We start from the raw sequence: 20,506 nt of genomic DNA, 5'->3' as shown, positions 1-20,506 counted from the left end.
TTCATCCACAAAGCTGGAGTTTTTAGATCCAGTTAAGGTGAGGTATAAATTCTGACCTAAGGCAAAACAGGGAATCCATTCTGAGAGATCCTTGAGGACACTGCAGCAGTTGAGTTGTCTCTTGAAAACAAAATGAACCAAAGACCAAAGAAGACAGGCCCAGCATAGGAAGACTTACCGGTCTGTTGTGTTCTTTTGGGGTAAGTCTTGCTGCGACTTCTTTCAATGCTCTGGTCAGGCCGCGGGAGCTGCACAGAAGGGTCTCTGGTCATTTGCAAAGATCTCCTGCCACTTGAAAACATGACAAAATCATGGGAAAATGATAAAAGAAACAGAGGATCTTTACACTGAAAATAATGCACAGGGTTTGGGCAGCATATTTCGTTAGCTATTCAGTTCTCATTCCAGCTCTGCTTCTCCGGCTGAGTGGCACTACCCCGACTTTTGTTTTGAGTCAGTCATTGGCACAATCATCAACAGATTGTGCCAACCTCTGCTATATCTGGCATTTTCAAGAAAGGCTAAGTAACTAAAACAAAATGCTGATTTCTTAGGAATAGGCTAAGATAGTGTGACCCTTTGTAACCTCATATATTCTAACATACCTCATATATTCTAACATACGACTTTCTTAAGTAATCTGATTCCTTCCTAAATTCTTTCTGTAAGTTTTTGTCTCGGGAAAATTTAACATTGCTCAGTTCCAGTCAAGTAAGGGATGACTTCTCTGCCGTGGAATGACCACCTAAAGGTCATAAAAACCCCCGTGCAAACCAAACTGTAATAAAGTGTTCTCGCTAGCACAGGCCCAAATGATAATAAATTGAGTAGAAGTCTTTGTTCCCATTTACAGTAAGGCTCTTCTTCATTGCACAATTACATTATTAGTTTCAATAAATTCCTTTATGCTCATTTTAGTATTCCTCTCTATCTGACTAAGCAGACTATAGAGTTCATAACAAAAATTTAAAACAGGCCTCAAATTCCTTCCCAAAACTTCATGTTTGCTTCTGGAAACCTACTACACAAAAGAAAGTTCAACTCCCAGTTGCTTAAACACCTGCAGTTCAATGACTTAGAAGTAAACAGGTATAGTACCAGCAACCAACTATACAGGCATTACACATGTAGATTTTCTGAGTTACATGAATAGACTCCACTAAATACTGATTGTGTTTTTACCACTAGCCCCAAAAGCGTAGTCAGCAGTGCAGAATTTTTATCTTCTCAAAATCTGTAAAAGAATTAAAGGACAAAAAAACCCCCAAATTCTAACATTACATCACAGTAATGCTATTCTTCGACATTCAGTTCAATGGGGTTTTTGCTCCCAAGTTAGCCAGAAAACACTTCTGCTCAACTTTTAAGTTTGGCAACCATGCCAGTATCGTAAATTCTGGAAGCAGTTTTTTACAAAACATCTGGGAATAAGACCTTCCACTCACACTAACACCTCCATGCATTAACCAAAGCATCTTCTTTTAATACAAGGAAATTATTTTCCTGAAAAGTATCTGCCATCTAATGAGAAGAATCTAGAAGATTAAAAGAAAAAGAAAAAGCCAGAAGATAATATTATGGTTCCCACACATACAGTCAAACAGTGGGATTATGGTTTCTGATTTGAGCTAATGATGCATACAGATAGACAACACTGTCATTGCTTTTGGCGCTACATCAAGAACAAAAGGCAATGAGGGAAGACAATGAAAGCTGATGGATAAGGAAAAAGAAGATTCTCAAAGCACATGAAAATGCTGTTTCTGCTGTGCTGAATTCCAAGAAAAGAGTTAATATGTCAATAACCAATTAATTATGCCTATTTATCATTTACATTGTATAATCAATATAGTGCAACCAGATGTCACAACCCACATTTACTGGAACATCTACTCAGGTCAGGGGGAGTCCTCAAGAATCACTGCAGCAAAACAGGAAACACTTTGTACTAGAAGGAATATATATTTTTCAATGCCTTCTAGACAAAACTAACATTATGAACACAGCTGTCAGTAATGACCACCACCCAACATGGCAATCCATATCACAGATCACCCTTGAAACTCACTCAAAAGGGAAGATGAACTTGAATGCACCACCAGCAGGAATAACTCAAATGTAGTTAACTGCTTCATGTTATGTTTTTAAAATTGATTGGAAGGTTCTGGTAAGTGCAAAGCTTTCCCCTCCCTAGTACCAGTGCCCCCTGCTCCAATCTGCTGACATGGTCCAACAGAGGAAACGTTCATCCATAGTTCTCGCAGAAACCCACTGAACTATCCATTTTCACAGATGGTGTAATGTGGTTGAGGATCCAACTAGAAACCCAAAAGGCAGCACAATCACTCCCTTATTATCTACAGTAAAGAGAAGCTGTATCATGCCAGATAATGTGATAACCCAAATAATGTGGATTATTATGAAATATGTTGGAGAAAATGGAACAGAAATACACCAGTGATCCTGGCTGCAGACAGTCCAGACTGTCACATGAGCTCAGGCTCAGAAGTGGCATAGTCATCTCTCCATCAGAAACACTTCCTCACAAGCAAGATCTTACATCCAAGGGTAACAGATTGTTGACTATGAATTCTGATCGACTGAGGACAAGTGTAATAGAGCTACTATTACACACTGCTATTAGTACCTACCACATACACTAACTCCAATCCAGGAGCTGCTGAAGAAGTTGGGGGTTATGGTTTTCTTGTTCTTAGAAAAGTCTTCCTAAGAGGCGACTAATGACTGTCAGCCTTACTTATTATGATCCATGTATTTATTTCTTGAGTGATGGTGGAAATACAGATAGGAAGGAGAGACAAACAGACAAGCCAAAAATAAACCTAAACAAACCTGGTATATTTGCAGGCCATGGCAAAGAATATCTAGAATTTGCCATTTATGGTAAACAGTAACTTTTCACCCAGCAGCTTCAAAATAACTACAAAAGATGAAAAACTATTTTTATCCCCACTTGACCAACTGAGAAAATCAAACTGGAAAAAGAAAGGGGCCTGGCTTTCAGATGTGGTTTTGATTTGCTGCTTTCACTCTCCTTTCCAGGTTCAATGAATATGCAACTCTAAAGCAATTCTAAAAATCAGACCATAAATTACTTGGCTCAAAATTGCTCAGCCAGTGTGACAGAACTGGATTTAAAAGTGGTTGCCAACTGCCAATCAAGTGCCTTACTAGACAAAGAGCTGTCATTTCAACAGGCTGAAAAATACAAAGTCTCAAAGAAACTCAGTAAAAACTATTGGGTTTCTGAAATCTTATGATTTTAACTACATCCTACATTCTGCTAGTCCTTTGTGACAAAGCAGCTAGAGGATCTTAAACCTACTCTCCCTGCTGTATCTTCCTCCGTATCACAGTATTAACTGCCCTTTATGTCACACTATCTGCTTGGTTAACTAAGGCTAAAACTGAGACTGAGTGCTCCCTATACTCCCTTAGTCTGAAGTTTACTGCATCTTTCAAGGCTTGCAGCTTTGAATGTTTATCCAATTTTGCCAGCTATTCCAGTTAGAAAAGATAGTCCCGTCTCCCTTCAGATTTGCTCTCATTTTTGTTGTTAAATCAACTGCACTGCATCAGCAGTACTGCTACAGGGTTACACATAACCATTTGGCTTGAGAGCCTTTGCCATAGTTCAGCTGCAGCTGTAAAGAAGGGCATTGCAGTTGCAGACTTTATACATTCCTTTGCAGCAACACTTTGCTAATGCCCAGAAGAAAGTTGGCAGCTAACATGCCTCCTCATTCCCCAGCTGTCAGGAAAAACCCTTTAGGACATGAACATAATTTTAGGACTTACAAGGAGATTTTGACTTCAAGCATTGCCAAGGCTACTCTCACTTTCACTACAGCTACAGCAGACCCTAGCCAGCTCCGGGGATCTGGAAAATGAGAAGTAACTCACATTGCCCCAAAACTGTCAGACTCCCATGAGGAGTCTGTTAAAATGGCCCTGATGCATGCATTGTCAGCAGAACTGCTCTGAGTCATAGTCTGGGTGGGGTTTTTTCTTTCATTGGAAGAAAAGAGGAGAAAAGATGGAATTAATTGAAGTTTAAACAATGAAATAAATTCACCTGTACCGATGTTTATAACCTATGGATCCAAACTTGCTGAATTTTCTTGACAGAGAGTTTGATTCATTCTCTGGCACTCTGTAATTTGAAAAATAAAACAGAGTAAGTTACATATTTTTCAATTACAGTCCCCTTCCCAAGAAAAGAAAAGAGAAATACAAACCTTAGGTTCCAAACCCAGAATTTTCTACTAGTCCCTCTTCATCCCTACCTCCAGGCAGACTCTTATGGGGTTGAGAGCTCCACAAAGCCACGTTTATGCCCTTCCCTTTTGATTACACACCTCTTCATTTTAGTGTCTACTGTAAACTGCTGGCAACAGTAGCCTTTGGCTTAATATTTCACAGAAGCACTGTCTTGTTTTTGGCTGGGACAGAGTTAATTTTCTTTGTAGTAGCTGGTACAATGCTATGGTATGGATTTCGTATAGGAATAATGTTAGTAACTCACTGATGTTTTAGATGTTGCTGAGTAGTGCCTACTCTAACTCAAGGACTTTGCAGTTTCCCGTGCTCTGCCAGTGAGCAGGTGCACAAGAAGCCGGGAGGGGAAAAAGCAGAGCCAGGACAGCTGCCTGAACTAGCCAAAGCGATATTCCATACCATGGAATGCCATGCTCGGTTTATAAACTGCAGGGAGTTGGCTGGGAGGGGCTGATCACTGCTTGGGGCCTGGCTGGACGTCAGTCAGTGGGTGGTGAGCAATTGCATTGTGCATCACTTGGACTTCTTGGGGTTTATTCCTCTTTTTCCTTTCCATTGCTACTTTTACTACTACTATTATTATTACGATTACGTTTTACTTTATTTAAATTATTAAACTGTTCTTATCTCAACCCAGTGGGGGCAGAGAGTGGGAGTGAGAGGCTGCGTGGTACTTAGAATCATAGAATCACTTAGGTTGGAAAAGATCTTTGAGATCATCAAGTTCAACTGTTAACCCAGGACTGCCAAGTCCACACTAAATCATGTCCCTAAGCACTGCATTTACACATCTTTTCAGCACCTCCAGAGGTGGTGATTCCACCACCTCCCTGGGCAGCCTGTTCCAATGCCTGAACACCCTTTCAGTGAAGAAATTTTTCCTACTGTCCAATCTAAACTTCCCCTGCAACTTGAGGCTGTTTCCTCTTGTCCTGTCTCTAGTTATTTGGGAGAAGAGACCGACCCCCACTTGCCTACAGCCTCCTGTCAGGGAGCTGCAGAGAGCAGTAAAGTCCCCCCTGAGTCTCCTCCAGACTAAACACCCCCAGTCCCCTCAGCCGCTCCTCATCAGACCTGTGCCCCAGCCCCTTCCCCAGCCCCGCTGCCCGTCTCTGGACACGCTCCAGCCCCTCGATGTCCCCCTTGCAGAGAGGGGCCCAGACCTGAACACAGGGTTCGAGGGGCGGCCTCAGCAGTGCCCAGTGCAGGGGGACGGTCACTGTCCTGGTCCTGCTGGCCACACTGTTTCTGATACAGGCCAGGGTGCTGCTGGCCACCTTGGCCAGCTGGGCACACTGTGGGATCATACTAGCTAGTACTTAGCTGCTGGCTGAAGTTAAACCATGACAAGCAGGCAAAAACATCATGCCACAGTAATGAGGGTGCAGGAGGGATTCTGAGCTTACTCATTTACAGCACTGCTGAAGCTAGCTCTAAGCATTCTATCGACCAGTGCCTAGCTAGACACCCTTGCACATTTCTGTTAGTGTTTTTGCAACAGTAGAAGGAGGTGTTTTGAGATATGTAATATTTGAAATATTTTATACACGTCAAGAAATATGCAAAACATTAAAATACTATGGAAATTCAACGAGTCTTTCTATCAAAACCCAAAATTTCTGTGCATTGTAGGAAACAATAATGTACAAAATCCAAACACCTTACTCAAGTCAATGCTGATACAGAAAATTTGATGGTTACATACGTAAAAATGTATATGGCAGCTTAAATCCTGCCATATACATTTGTGGATACCTCTGTTAAAGCCTACTTTACGCAACCTGAGATACTGTTTTGAAAAGAATTCTAAGACAAAATAAACCATGGAACAACCCAATTTAAAAATTATTGTTTCACATCATTGTAAGAAAAGGGAAGGCATCAGCTTTTAAAAGCATTCTACAACAAAGAGCAAAAATATGTTTCCAGGCAGCAAGCCTGTGTTACAGCACTCTGTAGGCATAACAAGGTTGTCGTGGTTTAACGCCAGCTGGTAACTAAGTACCATGAAGCAGCTTGCTCGCTCCCCTCCCCCCCAGCGGGACGGGGAGGAAAATCGAGAAAAAGGTAAAACTCATGGGTTGAGATAAGAGCAATTTAGTAACAAAACAAAACAAAATAAAATAAAATACAACAATTGTAATGAAAAGGGAAGCAAGGGAGAGAACAGTAAAATCCAAAAGCAAAAAAAAACCCCAAGTGATGCACAATACGATTGCTCACCACCTGCTGACCAACACCCAGCTAGGCCCCAAGCAGCAATCGGCCCCTCCCGGCCAACTCCCCCCAGTTACATACTGGGCATGACACCCCATGGTGTGGAATATCCCTTTGGGTAGTTCGGGCCAGCTGTCCCGGCTGTGTCCCCTCCCAGCTCCCCGTGCCCCCCCAGCCCTCTCGCTGGCCGGGCCTGAGACACTGAGAAGCCCCTGACTGAGTATAACATTATTTAGCAACAACTAACACATCAGTGTGTTATCAACGTTATTCTCATACTAAATCCAAAACACAGCATTGTACCAGTGACTGAGAAGAAAATTAACTCTGTCCCAGCCAAAATCAGGACAAAGGTTCTTACCCTGTATAGCAGCCCTCATTTTGGTAATGAAACCACAACTTCTGCACCACTCACCTGAAAAATGTATGATGTTCTACGCAGCATTTCCAGAGATGTTTGCATGTGATCTTGTTACGTGCTTCAAAAAAGAAGGAAGTTTCATTGCACTGAAAACAAAACACATCACTGTCATTATGAGGGATTCTGCTAGTGAAATGAATATTCATCTACTGAACACAAAACCCAACCGTCTCATATCAATGCATGTAAAAGAAGATATCAATATGAAGAAAAGCAATTTTTATAATTCTGGAGAATTTTTCATTTAAAAGAGGTTTTCAATTTGGTTTCTCATTGCCTGAAAATAATTATTTAAAGAATCAACTCCTCGGATACAGAAAAACAGAAGAGAAAGCAGATTATTGAAACACACCTGTTCCTTCATTCTTGTTTGTAAGTATCAGCTTTCTTCCTAATTAAAAAACACAAGGGTTTTTTTCAAATATTACGTTTCTGATGTTTTTTTAAACTGTACCTCAGATGTCAAGCAAAAATATTCCCAATGTTCTGTTTAACAGTATACAAAAAGGCAAGAATAAGAGAAAGAAAATCAAGATTTGTGATAAACTACTATGAAGCAACAACACAGAGAGAAAATGCACAAAACATACATGTAGAGAAGAAGCAAGGTAAAACTGGAAATAAAAAAAGATGGGAGGAAGGAAAGGCAAAAAAAATAGTAATTAGCTAACTTCAGAATAATTCAAAATAATAGGAAAAAGCTCAAAGGTAAAAGCCCTAAAATCTACCTTAAAGTGTCTTAAGGAAGACAACAAAAAAGAATATTCAAAGCTTAAAACCTCACACTGCAAATTGGCTATCAGTACAGGAGACATGAGAGAAAGGCAGGGAGAGATGAAAGAGAAGCCAGACAGATACAGACTATGAAATACTTCCAATAGACAAGTAGAAGCAACAGACACAGCACACTGCTTGCTTCCAACAAGCTAAACATTCAACTATGTTCACATAAAATACACTTGAATCGATCTGTCACTCAGTAAACTCAAGTGCTCAGTTTTGTGTCTGTGATTTGCACAAAGAATGAGCAGTTCCACTGACGTCAGTGTGAATCCACAGCGCAGTACAATACTGGCTGTAAGAAAACTGAGTCCAAAAACCATTTTCCTGATACATGAATTACAAAGGGAGTATGATTCATTCCACTTTCAGCAGCTGGTTTTAGGAAATGGATGCCCTTGCGTTAGTCATACTTTTGCAGTGCCATGCCTACACAGGTAAAGAGTTCTGGCAAGTTTCTTCCACTCTTCACTTGATGAGGTGCGGTGACCTCCAAGCACCTTGCAAAGCACATACTAATTCAGTATGTTCTCTAGAATTCAAAATGTCATCTCTAGCAAGAAGGAATTATACTTCCATTAATGGCTGTCAGGCAGCCTCACCAAATCAAACATTGCCTGCTCAAGCAGCCTCTCCTCCACCTTGAAACAAATAACAGTAAAAATGACAGAACTTTGCACCTGTGGTTAGAATAATTGAGTTTCCACTCCCTGACACAAATTAAAATAAATTTTAAAAAAAGAAAATTGGAGACATACGTATGACCATGGATTTTTTTTTAGTTAGCTTAATGGTTGGCTGGAACAGTCCCATGGAATATCCGAGGAAAGAAAATCATCCTCTAGACTTCTCTCAAAAGCACATTTTCCTCCCTAGGACATCACAGCAAGAAACGGGAGTAGACATACAGCCACTGAGAATGCTGAACAGTAGGATTTATCTGAAATTGCTATGCATAGCATAAAATGATTATGTAGTAGATTAGTGCTGTAAATATATTCATACAGTTCCTTAAAATGCAATTTCAGACTTGACAGAGATATTCATCTCTCTGCAGGATTCACAAGGGGGTTAACTTGGAGCAACAGTAAGTTTAATTTATAAAAAGTAAAACCAGAAACTTAAAAACTGAAGCTCTTCCAAAACAGAACGGAAATCTAAGTAACTGGGGAAAAAAAGTAAAAAAAAAGCTGCCTGGAAAATCCTGAAGATTGTTAAGGAAAAAATTATATTTATAATAGACTTTTCAAGAGTAACCATATTGCTCTTGGTTGCCTGGCAACCAGAAACAAAGAGGTTACCCACTGAAAGATCATACTGCATTTTTGCAGTTTTAAAGTTTTAAAGAAGATATGTCAAGGGGTACTTGTCGTTTGCTTACTTTACACTTAACAGAAATGTAGCTTCAGGTTTCATTATTGAAGTCACATTACAATTTCTAGATCAGACTATCATCTGATGTGATTTCATATAAACCCACACAATATAGTCACCAGTGCACTTTTAAAGAATATTATCAGGTTTTGGTATTGCAACCTTTATGTTATATGGTGAGTCAGCTTCTGTTAGGAAAGAACTCAGTGACTCATTTTTAATATGCAGGACCTTGCTCCTTCTTTGTCCACTTCTAAATTTTACTTTTAGGCAAAGAACCCTCTGCTGCACTTAGATTCATTTAATTACATAATCTCAGAGGAGAGAGCTTGTGGGATGGGGGAAAGGACGGACAGAGAGCAGCTGGGGTGTTTGTTGTGTTTTTTTTAAAGAGACTTTTTAAAATAAGTTATCTTTGCCATATCTTATTAGCTCGGTTCAAATGCCAGTGGAATTCAGGGAAAGATTCCCAACAAAGAAAAGCTTCTTCTAGTTAATTTTTAATTCTTTTTCAAGTTAAAACTTAGAATTTTCCCATATAAATGGCACGTAACACATAACTATCAGTAAATGGCTAAAAAAGGGACAGTATAGCTGCATTGTCATAGGACTGAAAGATCTGACCAGCAAACATTACTGATTCCATCACTTGAAGGCATTTATTTTCTAAGGTGGAAGAAAGCTATCTGAGCCAGTAAGAAAAAAATTTTGATTATTAACTACATGCTGAAATATCTATACTTAGTATGCAGCAATCAAAGGCACTCAGGAAAAACCAGCATAGACCCATAGATCCAATTTACCAACAAGTTACGGAATTCAGACCTGGAAAATAAAACAACACTTAAAAATAAGGAGATAGACCAATAAGTTCTCTGATAAGACACTGAGGTTTACTTATTTCAATTTGAAGGAAAAGCACAAGTCTTAAAAATTTTGCCCTGGAATGGATGCGTGCAATAAGTCAAATAACACAGTTAAATGTTACTGAAGAGAGAGAAAGAAAGACTAAAACATTAATCTCCAAGGTCTTTCACCAACACAGATGAGACAACTCATAATTCTTACACATTTTTCACGTTTTCTGTGAAGGATACAGTAACTTGCTGCAACTAAGTCCAATATGACACTGCATACAGCACATCTAGGTTTAGGACTTCTTCCATTTACTTTTTAAGACTATTTAAGGCTTGCAAGAGTAGTACGATTACCCTCACAATTTATAAATGCATACATAAAAATTAAGCAGTACTGAGGGCAGTGATATCTTCCAAGTTTAATCTTTATCCCCTAACGGAATAAATTGATTTGTACAGGTAAAGCAAGGATGACCTTACATTTTAACATCATAAACTTTTGTTTTCAATAAAAGGCAACATTTTTACCACCTTGAACATTTGTAATTTCTTACAGGTCATAAGACTTAGCAGGGTTTTTTTCCTTATAATTCTAATATATTTGAACCAAAAGAAACAAAGACCTATTGTACTTTTATTAATGATTTATAGGAAAGGGCAATTGCAAACCCACTCAGTGTTTGCTGCCTCACAAGCTACTCCCTGCTACTCATCCTGTTGCTTTCAGAGTGCCCAGTGTACTAAAGGAAAGGCATCGTAATCCACGAGGGCTCACTGCTTCCACAGCTGGGCTGGTCATCTGCACACTCTGAATGCACCTCTCCTCTCCTTTGAATCCACTTTGGTGTTTGTCTCTCATTTCAGGAGGCCAGTTCTGCTCACCAAACAAGCACAACCCCCCTTGTTCTGTACAGTGACTTTTCATCACATCTGTGACTTGCAGCACCGTAAGGGAGGGGGCAAGACATGTCCAGAGGCTGCAAAAGGATGGGCATAACCCTTGCAGCAGTATCCAGTCGTTGAGTTGTTTGACTACCTTCTCCTAATCCTGAAAAAGGCAAGACGCTAAAAAAATATGAGGACAAACATAAACATTCCTCTCCTTTTAAATGCTTTGAAACAGGGGTCCTCAAACTTTTTAACCAGGGGCCGGCGCGGATGCAGTGGCAGGCAGCCATCTGCGGCTGCTTGGTTTCCCCCCCCAACCACCGGTGGGGGGGGGCGGGGCGGGGAGGTCTGTAAATACCAGGGGCTGGATTGAGGACCCTGGGTGGCCGTATCCGGCCCGTGGGCCCTAGTTTGAGGACCCCTGCTTTAAAAGCTTGTCCTGCAGTCTCCAGAGCACGCTAAGGCTCATACTGCCATAGCCTCACCCCACCATTTGCACCCATGGGAGGGAGAGATAGATCGGCACAGGGGATGCAGATCACTTGACTATACTGTGAGCTTATAAACAGATGGGCATTCAAACATATAGCCACAGCCCTTCTCTGTTTGATGCTGCCTCTCAAGTCAGTCAGAAGAATGACCTGGCAGGGCCTTCGAGATCTGCATGAAACAGCTGGTAATTGGTACAGCACTGCATCATAACACCCCCTCACTTCACTGAAAGACTGCAAGCATGTTACTAATGCCTTCAAAGGAGGCAAGTCAGAGGGGTCATTGCTCCACCTAACCACAAAATGCCTCTGGAACTGCTATACTAGCTCAGGAGTGCCCACACTGCCCTTTGCAAAGAGCTCCCAGCTTGCTCTGCCATGCCAACCTTGATTACGTGGCCTTCAAGCTCAGAGATGTTTGCACCCAGCTAGCTCAGTGACCAGGCAGGGCAAGCTCCAGTCTGCTTGGAAGAGAAGATGCACACTTAAAACAACAGTTCTTCTCTCTGGAAGCCAGAAGATCCCTTGTTTGTGAAGTTACGGGATTAATCCAAAGCTAAGAGGGGCCACTGTCAGTAGACTTGTACCCATTCCATGAAGCACTGCACTCACCCACAGATCAAAAATGTTTTGAAGATCTGTGATTCAGAGCAGGCTTTAGCTGCTATAATTTATGACAAAGCATATATTGGTTGCCACCAAGGCAGGCTCAGTAAGAAAAAAAAACCTCAAAGCTACAGTAGGAACCCTGTCAGCACACACAGCACCCTTCCTGGTTGCACTGAACATTAATACAGCGTAAGGAGGGATCGTGCCCCGTTACAGAGCACACTGTTACAGAGCATGAACACGTAACACTCATGCATCTACATGTAATAGAAATATTAACACTAGCTCTGAAGCCACTGCTTCCCAACATTATTCTTTGCCAGGTTAGGCACATCCCTGGAAACTATCAATTGTTAACTCCAATAGGAAATATTCTGTCTTAATACATTTACATAGATATATGCATACCGATTACAGCTTATGTAACAATGTATGACTATTGGTTACACAAGGTCAATCTTTTAAGAACATTATACAAGTCAGAAATTCAAATTAATAATGCTATGCCACTTTGCATAAAGCATGCCAAGATTGAAACAAACGTATCTCAGCCTATTACACCAACTAAAAAAAGACACAAGAACTTACCAAAAAGAAAAGGCTACCCTAACACCTTAGTGACAATGAATGTAAATTTATGCAGGAATTTTAATCCTAGTGCTCCTTCAAAAATGTCCATTACTGAAGATTTTACTATCAAGCCTTGAACCAACCTCACAATCCTTCTAATATCTCAGAAAGTGGTTAAGAAAAGCCAAGAAACACCCCAACCAAAAAAAAACAAGCCAAAGCCATTCTATGTGATGTATTAACACCATTGTGCTTGCTCAACTTCAGCCTCCATTACCACTCTAGCTTAAGTAGGTGTGAATGAATGATACAAAAGTAATTTGTAATTCTTAAACCATAATAAAGATCAAAATGTTACTTTTGTCTGGAATTGAAATCTAAGCTAAATTTGACTTCATAATGGGAGGAACATCTCTTCAAATTGTTCAGTCTTCCCAAGAAGCTGCAGAAGAAATAAATCAACTTAAAAGTTCCTGCCTAGAACTCGCATTTCAGGGTGGAATATAGCATGTGACAGAGCAAGAAGGGGTACAGCTGAACCACCTTATAAATGTAATCACTTTTCAGACTTTTGATTCGTATAAAAAGCGGGTTCAAAAATTAAAATGTATTTCCAGGGTTTTCTGAGACTATTTAAAAGAACACAAAACTCTTGTATTTAGACAACATTCAGCCACCAGAATGGGGGGCATTATGTGCTTTGAAATTGCCCCAGCGTTCCTCTAGCATGCCTCTGTGGTTGGTATTGCTCCTGAAAACCATCTTTACCAACTTCACCTTACGAATTCAGCTGAGCTGGGCCTCCTCATCTGACTAAGCAAGGCTGCAGAGGAGGGCATGTCTTGAAAATGTGTAATTTTTTACTGCACAGTCTGGGGGCTTTGTTCTGACTTGAAAGAACCCAAATTGCAAAATCTCTCAAAACAAAAATTTCAGACTTTCAGAAAACCCTTTTCTTACAACAAAAAATAAAGAACGCAAGTCTCTAGAACATTCAACACTTCCTGGTGGGGTGAAAGAAACACAAAAAGTAACAAGTACAGAAGCTTTGCATAACCTCTGCAAAGGAGTGAAATCACTCACTTGCATGTTCAGACACAGTGCAACCCAAGTAAAAGGCGCTGTTACAGAAAACAGTGTGGGGTTGCAGGGAACAGCACAGAAGTAGTACTTGGTACCTACAGGCAAAAAAGCGCCACATCTCTCACTCTGGCATACCACTACATTTGCATTCCCAGCCTACAATCTATCATAGCCTGTTTTTCCCTATTTTGTTTTATGTCCTTAGTTGAGAAAGAAATCTAGGAAGCAGGCCATGTTCCTCACACAGGGAAAGCAGAAGAGCGTGCTGTGCACCGCTGCAATTACCCACATCCACATAGTGCATCCATTGTGACGAGGCTCTGCTTTTTCGCATCTGGGCATGGGGGGTGGGAGGGCTTTGGCAGCCACCTGTACTGCTGGATCACTTCCAGCAAGGTTGCTCAACACACATCTATGCTACCAGGAATTGTGCATGCGCATCAGATGGATCTCTTGGTTTTCTTAAAGGAAACTGCATGCAAATACACTTTTCTCATCTTCAGAAATTCTTTGTAATTGTCATGTTCAGGGAATCCTCCCGTGCAGTCCTTGCAAGGGAAGGGTTCCTAATTTCATGCCAATACTTAAGAGGTTTCACAGAAAGCCTGACATGCTTCTAGCTCAGAATTCACAGAATGGCTCCACTCCGGGGACAATGAAATACTGATTCAATAATTAACACCACTGAAAAAGAGTTTCTGTAAACTGGTCCAGGTCCCTAGTCTCACATGTCAGTATAAGTCATTGACGGCCAGATATTAAGGACAGTATTTTGTTTATGAAGCGGCAATAGCAACAGCCTTAGGGAGAAAACACATAGAAAACCAAAAAGCAGTGAAAGATAAAACTAAAATACCGATGCTCATGCTTGCATGCAATAGCAACATGTATGCAGGAAAAGTATAAAGAAGTTAAGTATACAGGAAATGTTCTCATGTAAGAGATATGAAGAAGTACAGGAGATTACACCACAAAACAGGATAGGTGAAGCACCTTACTTTATTACAAGACAATAAGCATAAATATCTTCTGCTCTTTAAATCGTCAAGTTTATGACAAGTGAAACTGTGTGAACAGCAAACTCAGCAGCCATAAGTATGGCTGACACAGGCATCCCATAATGTATGGGGTAGCTTAAGGACATGGACCTATACATTTAGGCTGCCATGCCTACCATCTGTCAAGGAGATCACAATGTCCACTTCCACCCTTTTTTTAGTGGGAAGTACACATTCAAATTCTTTGGTAAGTTTGAAAAAATCTCAAGACAAATTCATTTAAAGAAAGGACAAAGAAGTTACCACAAATAACCCTGTGCAGAAGAGCAACGCTTCATCAATACTAGAAGTGCCAACAGCTTCCTCTTGATGAGCAGTGGTACCCATGAAAGGTACCCATCAGTGTGAATAAAGGTGTGGAAACACAAACTGAAATCCAGTCTGCACAGAGTTTTCACTACAATATGGAAAACACGATTCACACAAAGCATTCCATATACGCATAAATAATCTACTTTTCTTATCACATGGTGTTAACTCCTTCACTATATGCCATAAAGTTTCATCTAAGCCATGGGAAAGTCTCCATTATTTTTTCTCTTCCTGAATCTTTTCTGGTGTCCTCTCCAACCAAGTGGAGGCACGTAACATGCTCCAGACTTGGTATACCACATCCGAAACAACGAAATATTAACGTCCTGGGCTGTAAAGTGCTATCCCAGGGAGCAGGATGAAGTAAAAATGGCATGTTTAGTCTCCTATTATATACTACAACTCATGTCCCAAATGAAAGGGCAAAGTGATAGCCTTTATTCCAAAAAACATAGGAATAAAATAAATCTGTGAATTAAGTTTTTGAGGAGTATTGGAAGATACAATTGTATAAATACACTAATGAGCTTTCCCTCCTCTGGGTGCAGAACAGCATAAATTGTTACGACAGCTTTAATCCAGAGACTAAGGCTACTGTTTACTTATTCCAATACATAATTTTGTTGAAAGCAACACCACTAGAACCTTTAAAAAAAAGGGAGAGGAAGATTTTTCTGGGCCATTTTGGCCTTTCCTGATCTTGTTAGGATATGGAGCACTGTAGAAACACTTCAAATGAGTATTAGTTGCAAAGGAGTTTTTAATGACGGTACACACCCTTGTACTTAATGTTCTCTTGAACAATTTCCTGAAAGTACCTGTCAAGACTTGAAATTACCAAGCACTGTCAAAGTGTTTGCTTTATGATCACAATAGTAAGTGTTCACCGGCCATCAACATTCACAGTCTCAACTAAAGCATGTTTTCCAAAGCTTCCAGGTTTTCTGCTCAGCATGTTAAACCTTTGCAATTCTACATGGTTCAGACAGAAAAAACATGTATGTGGTATTCAAACAGAAACTACAGCATCACTTCACTGCAATTCACTCTTAAGTCAAACTCAGACTTGTTTATACATGAACAGGCATTCACCCTTCACATGAAACACTGAGAATCCCAACCTTCCCCCAGCCTTTAAACAACTCTGCGATTTCGACAAACACACTACCAGAAATAAACTTCCCGTAGATCAACACACCAAATGGATACAAACCACTTGGGAGTAACAGAAGCAAAACTTGCCAGTACACCTGCAGAGGCACAAGAAACGCCCTCCACAACAGATGCAAGACAACCAGCCAAGGGTACATTTACATTTCCCAGAATATACCAAATGTGCCAAGTGGCCTCATGGAAAAATCATGGATGAGACTAACAACCACTACATAAATGAATGAAGACACACAGATAACCAGTAAAAAGGAACACTGCCAGCAGGCTAATCCTTCTTCAAAACTATAAACTTCCTGATATCCCAGAGACACCTAGAAAGTATTTTCAAAAGTCAGCAAACCAAACTTACAACTCAACCAGCTACCACAAATCACAGACTGGCCGCAACTGTTTGTTTTACTACACTTCACAATTTCCCCTGCATAATTTCCTCCTCCTCCCCCTGCCCCACATGCTTCATAGGTGATAATTATTTTTCTCTTTTTTTCCACTGACTCTTATCTTAAAAACTCTTCTCTTGCTATCAACCTGTGATCCTTGCTTCCCTGGAAGCAACATTGTTTTCTTTCAAATGGTCTAACAGCACAATTAAGTTAAAAACTGACAAAAGGGTTCTGAGCTATATTATGTGGCTGCTTCTGTTTCCAAGCTACAAAACTACCCATGCCTAATAGCTCTGCGAGTTTTCCTTTATCCATATTTTAATATTAGCTTTCCCTGTAGATTTAGCCTAGTTTAAAAGCACTATGCAACACCATAAACAAGGCACTGCAGAAGCAGTCTACTCTAATTCACAGAGCACAACATAAAATGGTAGTGTTGTCACAAAATTCCTACTTCAGTTCTGTCCCCTTGCCTACAAAAAAGGGACAGAAAATCTTTCTTCCTCTAATAAAACTGCAAGCACCATCAGGAACATACTGCACGTGGGGACAGGTAATGTTCTTGTAGTAACTATCAACAAAGTTAATTTCAGTTTGATGGTTTCCTGCAGTAAATTCAATGAAATAAACTAGATTTTGATGGACACAACAAAATTTCCCACTTCATCAGACTTGAGATTACTTTTTTTTTTCTCTCATGCTTAAATAAAAACTTACATCTTTTCCCAGGACTCTAAGTTCAAACTGTGTTTCCTTGAAGTGAACTTTTGTAATTCTAGGCCTGTAATATCAGAAAAAAAGACAGAACCTCAGGAGCCTTTAATTTCACGCATAATAAAACGTAATGTTATATATTTACATGCAAAGACAAAAAGGAATTTACAAGTAGATATTTTTTTTTAGGTATGCACCAGATATCAACAGAAAATTAGCAGTATTTAAACATTTCAGCATAAGTATGGTAAAGATGAACTATTTTTTTAAATACTTGGATTTTCAAAGAATTAAAAATCTGTATAATCCAGACAAAGATTGAGAATTCCAAGTATAATTTTTTAAATCAATACAATTAACCTTTCAAATGGATATCACAAATCATACATTTCCATTACATACATACATAACAACATTGTTATTGTTCTAGCACAGACAGCACATTTAAATTATACATACCAGAAATATTTTCCTACTTGTTTCTTATTCTTGTAGACAACAACTCCTATGGGTGTTAATCCTAAAAAATATTCAGATTTGTTTTCACCCTAGAAAATAAAAACCTATGTCATTCACACAGTTGCAAGCTGTATCCCTGTAGCAGTGAGGTCCAGTGAGGAAGTCAGCCTGATGACTGACTTGAACATACTGTTTCACTCTGTGCAAATGGGCAAACCGTACTTGATCTACTGACAAAATCTCCTATATAAGAACTTGTAGGCATAGAGGCAAAGAGGCAAGAAAGAATGGCAGTGAGGGAAAGAACGGAAGATTCCACATGCCATGGTGGAAAACAAAAATAGTTCTTGGGGTGTTTTTTTTTAAGGAATTCCTGTTGGCTATTTGGGAAATGGCCAAAATTCAGAAACTAAACTCCTTAGTCAGGCATGAATGCAACAGACATCCTAACTTCCAGATGAAGGTAAATAGTGATTTTTTGACCTATTCTACTATAATATAACCTCACAGCTGCCTTCTCCCTCCTAAAATAGTATCACCTGCATTCTGCTACGAAGTGAAGTAGCCCCTGCTGAGAGATTCAGAGCATTTTTTTGTTCAGAATGGGTAACAACTTGCAAGGAACAGGTGTCTCCATCATCTCCATAGGAAACTATCCCTGAGGTCGGTATCCAAATCACAAACTGTTGGAAAAGAACAGGGTGAAAACCCTGGTGCCAAGTGGCAGAAGGCCCCCGCCTCCCCAGCTTACAGCCAGGAACCAAGATCAGATGCACTGTACATTTGAAAGAGTGCAAACCTTAGTGCACCAGGTTAAAAGAAAGCCAGCTGCAAAAGGTCATTCATCTGCCTACTTGGGGCAACAAGGAAGAGCCCTGCGAGCTCCAAACCAGTGGACCACAAACCACAAAAAATATCAGTTGTGAGACAGACTGGCTGTAGAAAGTGTCCTTCTGCCTGACTACCGATATGAGAAAGCTCAGGCACATCTGGTGAGCTCTGCCTGTGCTCCTGACTGAACTAACTGCTAAAGTTAACTTTATTTTTAGTATGACTGAGGAAGGAAAAGAACTATATCTTTTCATGTGTGCAGCTTTACCCTCAAGTAAGAGCTTCTGTTGCTCTTGTAATATAAGTAGAAATGATGATATTCATGGGTTAGACTTGGGCATATTAAAACTCACCCCTCACTATCTAGGCAGGGTTCTCATTGCACAGCAAAAGCAAGCTACAAGAAAAAAAAAATTTCCAAGCTCTACTAATTTAACATGGTTTTGTTGGTTCATGTTGAATCTTGTTCCAGTAACTCCCCCAACTTTCTAAGGGTGGGAGGGGCACAGAGCATGGGATATGAATACAATTAAGCCACAGGGTGCATTAAAAAATACTTCATATTGTAGGCTACAAAATTTTCAGCAGGAAATACAGACTTAATCTTCTGGTAGTATCTTGATTTCTTTATCTTCTTTCAAGTAATTTTACAAAGTACTAACATCTAACTCGGTGAACTATCTACGTTACAACTCCCCATTTGAACTCCTGATTTTCTTTTATTCAAAAAAACCTGCCACAAGCATAATTATTCAAACAAGACAGAATTATGTTTCCACCAGGAGCACATAGCCTCCAGGTGCTAACTTGGATGCAATCCCAATAAACATGCTGTTTCACAAATGAAGTGGAGGGTTTTGCTGAGGCAATACAGACAACTTTCAACACTGCAGGATACAGGAGACGAAAAGCTGGTAACGTACTCTAGATCTTTAGCAAAACCTTCACAACGAATATTAAAAAAAGCCAAGCACGCTGCTGCTACCGCGCTCTAGTTTTTGCAAGGGTATTGAAAAGGTTTCAGGATACACTTGCTGTTATTTACACAAGAATAATGTCCCAATTCTTGTGTCAAAGACAAAGGTTATAACCCTCTCTCATTTCTTCTGCCACTTGCACTAATTACTTCATATTTATCTGAATTGTTTTTTCCAGAGTATAACCGCTTGTCTTTTATAGGTGTAATACAATCACAGCCTTTCATCTGAAAATCATTAGGCTTCTGTATGTATGAATGACTGAATTCCCTCAGTCTGTAAATACTTATTCCTTTGCATTTCTAAAGTACAGTGTTCCTTTCAGGTTATTCTGTGGCAACTAAACTATATAAATACTCTCCTCACATTAGCACAAGAAATATTTTTTATTGTTACCAATTTTAGAATATTAAAACAACACTTACATAAACAGGATGGAGATCCACTCCATACATTTCCAGGGATTTGGCCACCCCTAAGTAGTTCACTTCTGCCTCAGCAGGAACTTGACCCCTGTCAACAAAATTCTGCGTAAGTACTTTGCACTTCCAGTCAACATATCAAAATAGATCATATTAATAAATACAGTTTGCTGGACAGGTATGCAACCCTTCCTACTATTTGTTTAGACTGTCACTACCCTTTCAACACTGCAATTCTGCTCGCTTCAAGTAAGACTGCACAGTAGACACAAGCTTGTACCTAAACTCTTTGATGTAAGACGCTACCACAGATACATGTTATCGTACATACAATGTATGCCTACTATAGTGGCTCATCTTTTCTCTGCTGTCACAAACACACTTCAGACGTTCAATTTTTAGGCTTGAACATGCAAAATAACTTCTTTTCCCCCATAACTACATGATTATTAATAAAGCAGGAATGGAAGGATTGACTGGGGTACTATTTCCCCATAGCAGTGCTGAAGATACAAAGGATTTCTGAAAGCTGGGTTCATGACTTCAGACAAAATTTTTCATTCTTCATAAAACCTTGGCTACAATGAG

General features: G+C 39.9%; 1 protein-coding gene across 3 annotated transcripts in view; it reads right to left on the bottom strand.

Annotated features, from left to right (window-relative positions):
- Positions 1-20,506, bottom strand: part of EPB41L4A (erythrocyte membrane protein band 4.1 like 4A) — a 134,092-nt gene that overhangs the window by 40,364 nt on the left and 73,222 nt on the right. For all 3 annotated transcript variants that reach the window (XM_055791468.1, XM_055791469.1, XM_055791470.1), the window contains exons 7-12: positions 19,922-20,009; positions 17,689-17,777; positions 17,233-17,296; positions 6,932-7,023; positions 4,097-4,174; positions 179-291 (exon numbers count right to left, since the gene is read on the bottom strand). In XM_055791468.1, coding sequence (XP_055647443.1) covers positions 179-291; positions 4,097-4,174; positions 6,932-7,023; positions 17,233-17,296; positions 17,689-17,777; positions 19,922-20,009 — 524 coding nt within the window. The remainder of the gene's footprint in view (positions 1-178; positions 292-4,096; positions 4,175-6,931; positions 7,024-17,232; positions 17,297-17,688; positions 17,778-19,921; positions 20,010-20,506) is intronic.

This window comes from Falco peregrinus, chromosome Z (genome assembly GCF_023634155.1).
Source record: "Falco peregrinus isolate bFalPer1 chromosome Z, bFalPer1.pri, whole genome shotgun sequence".
Classification (NCBI taxonomy): Eukaryota; Metazoa; Chordata; class Aves; order Falconiformes; family Falconidae; genus Falco; species Falco peregrinus.
The sequence above is the reverse complement of the archived record's forward strand: the minus strand, read 5'-3'. Positions and strand labels throughout refer to the sequence as shown.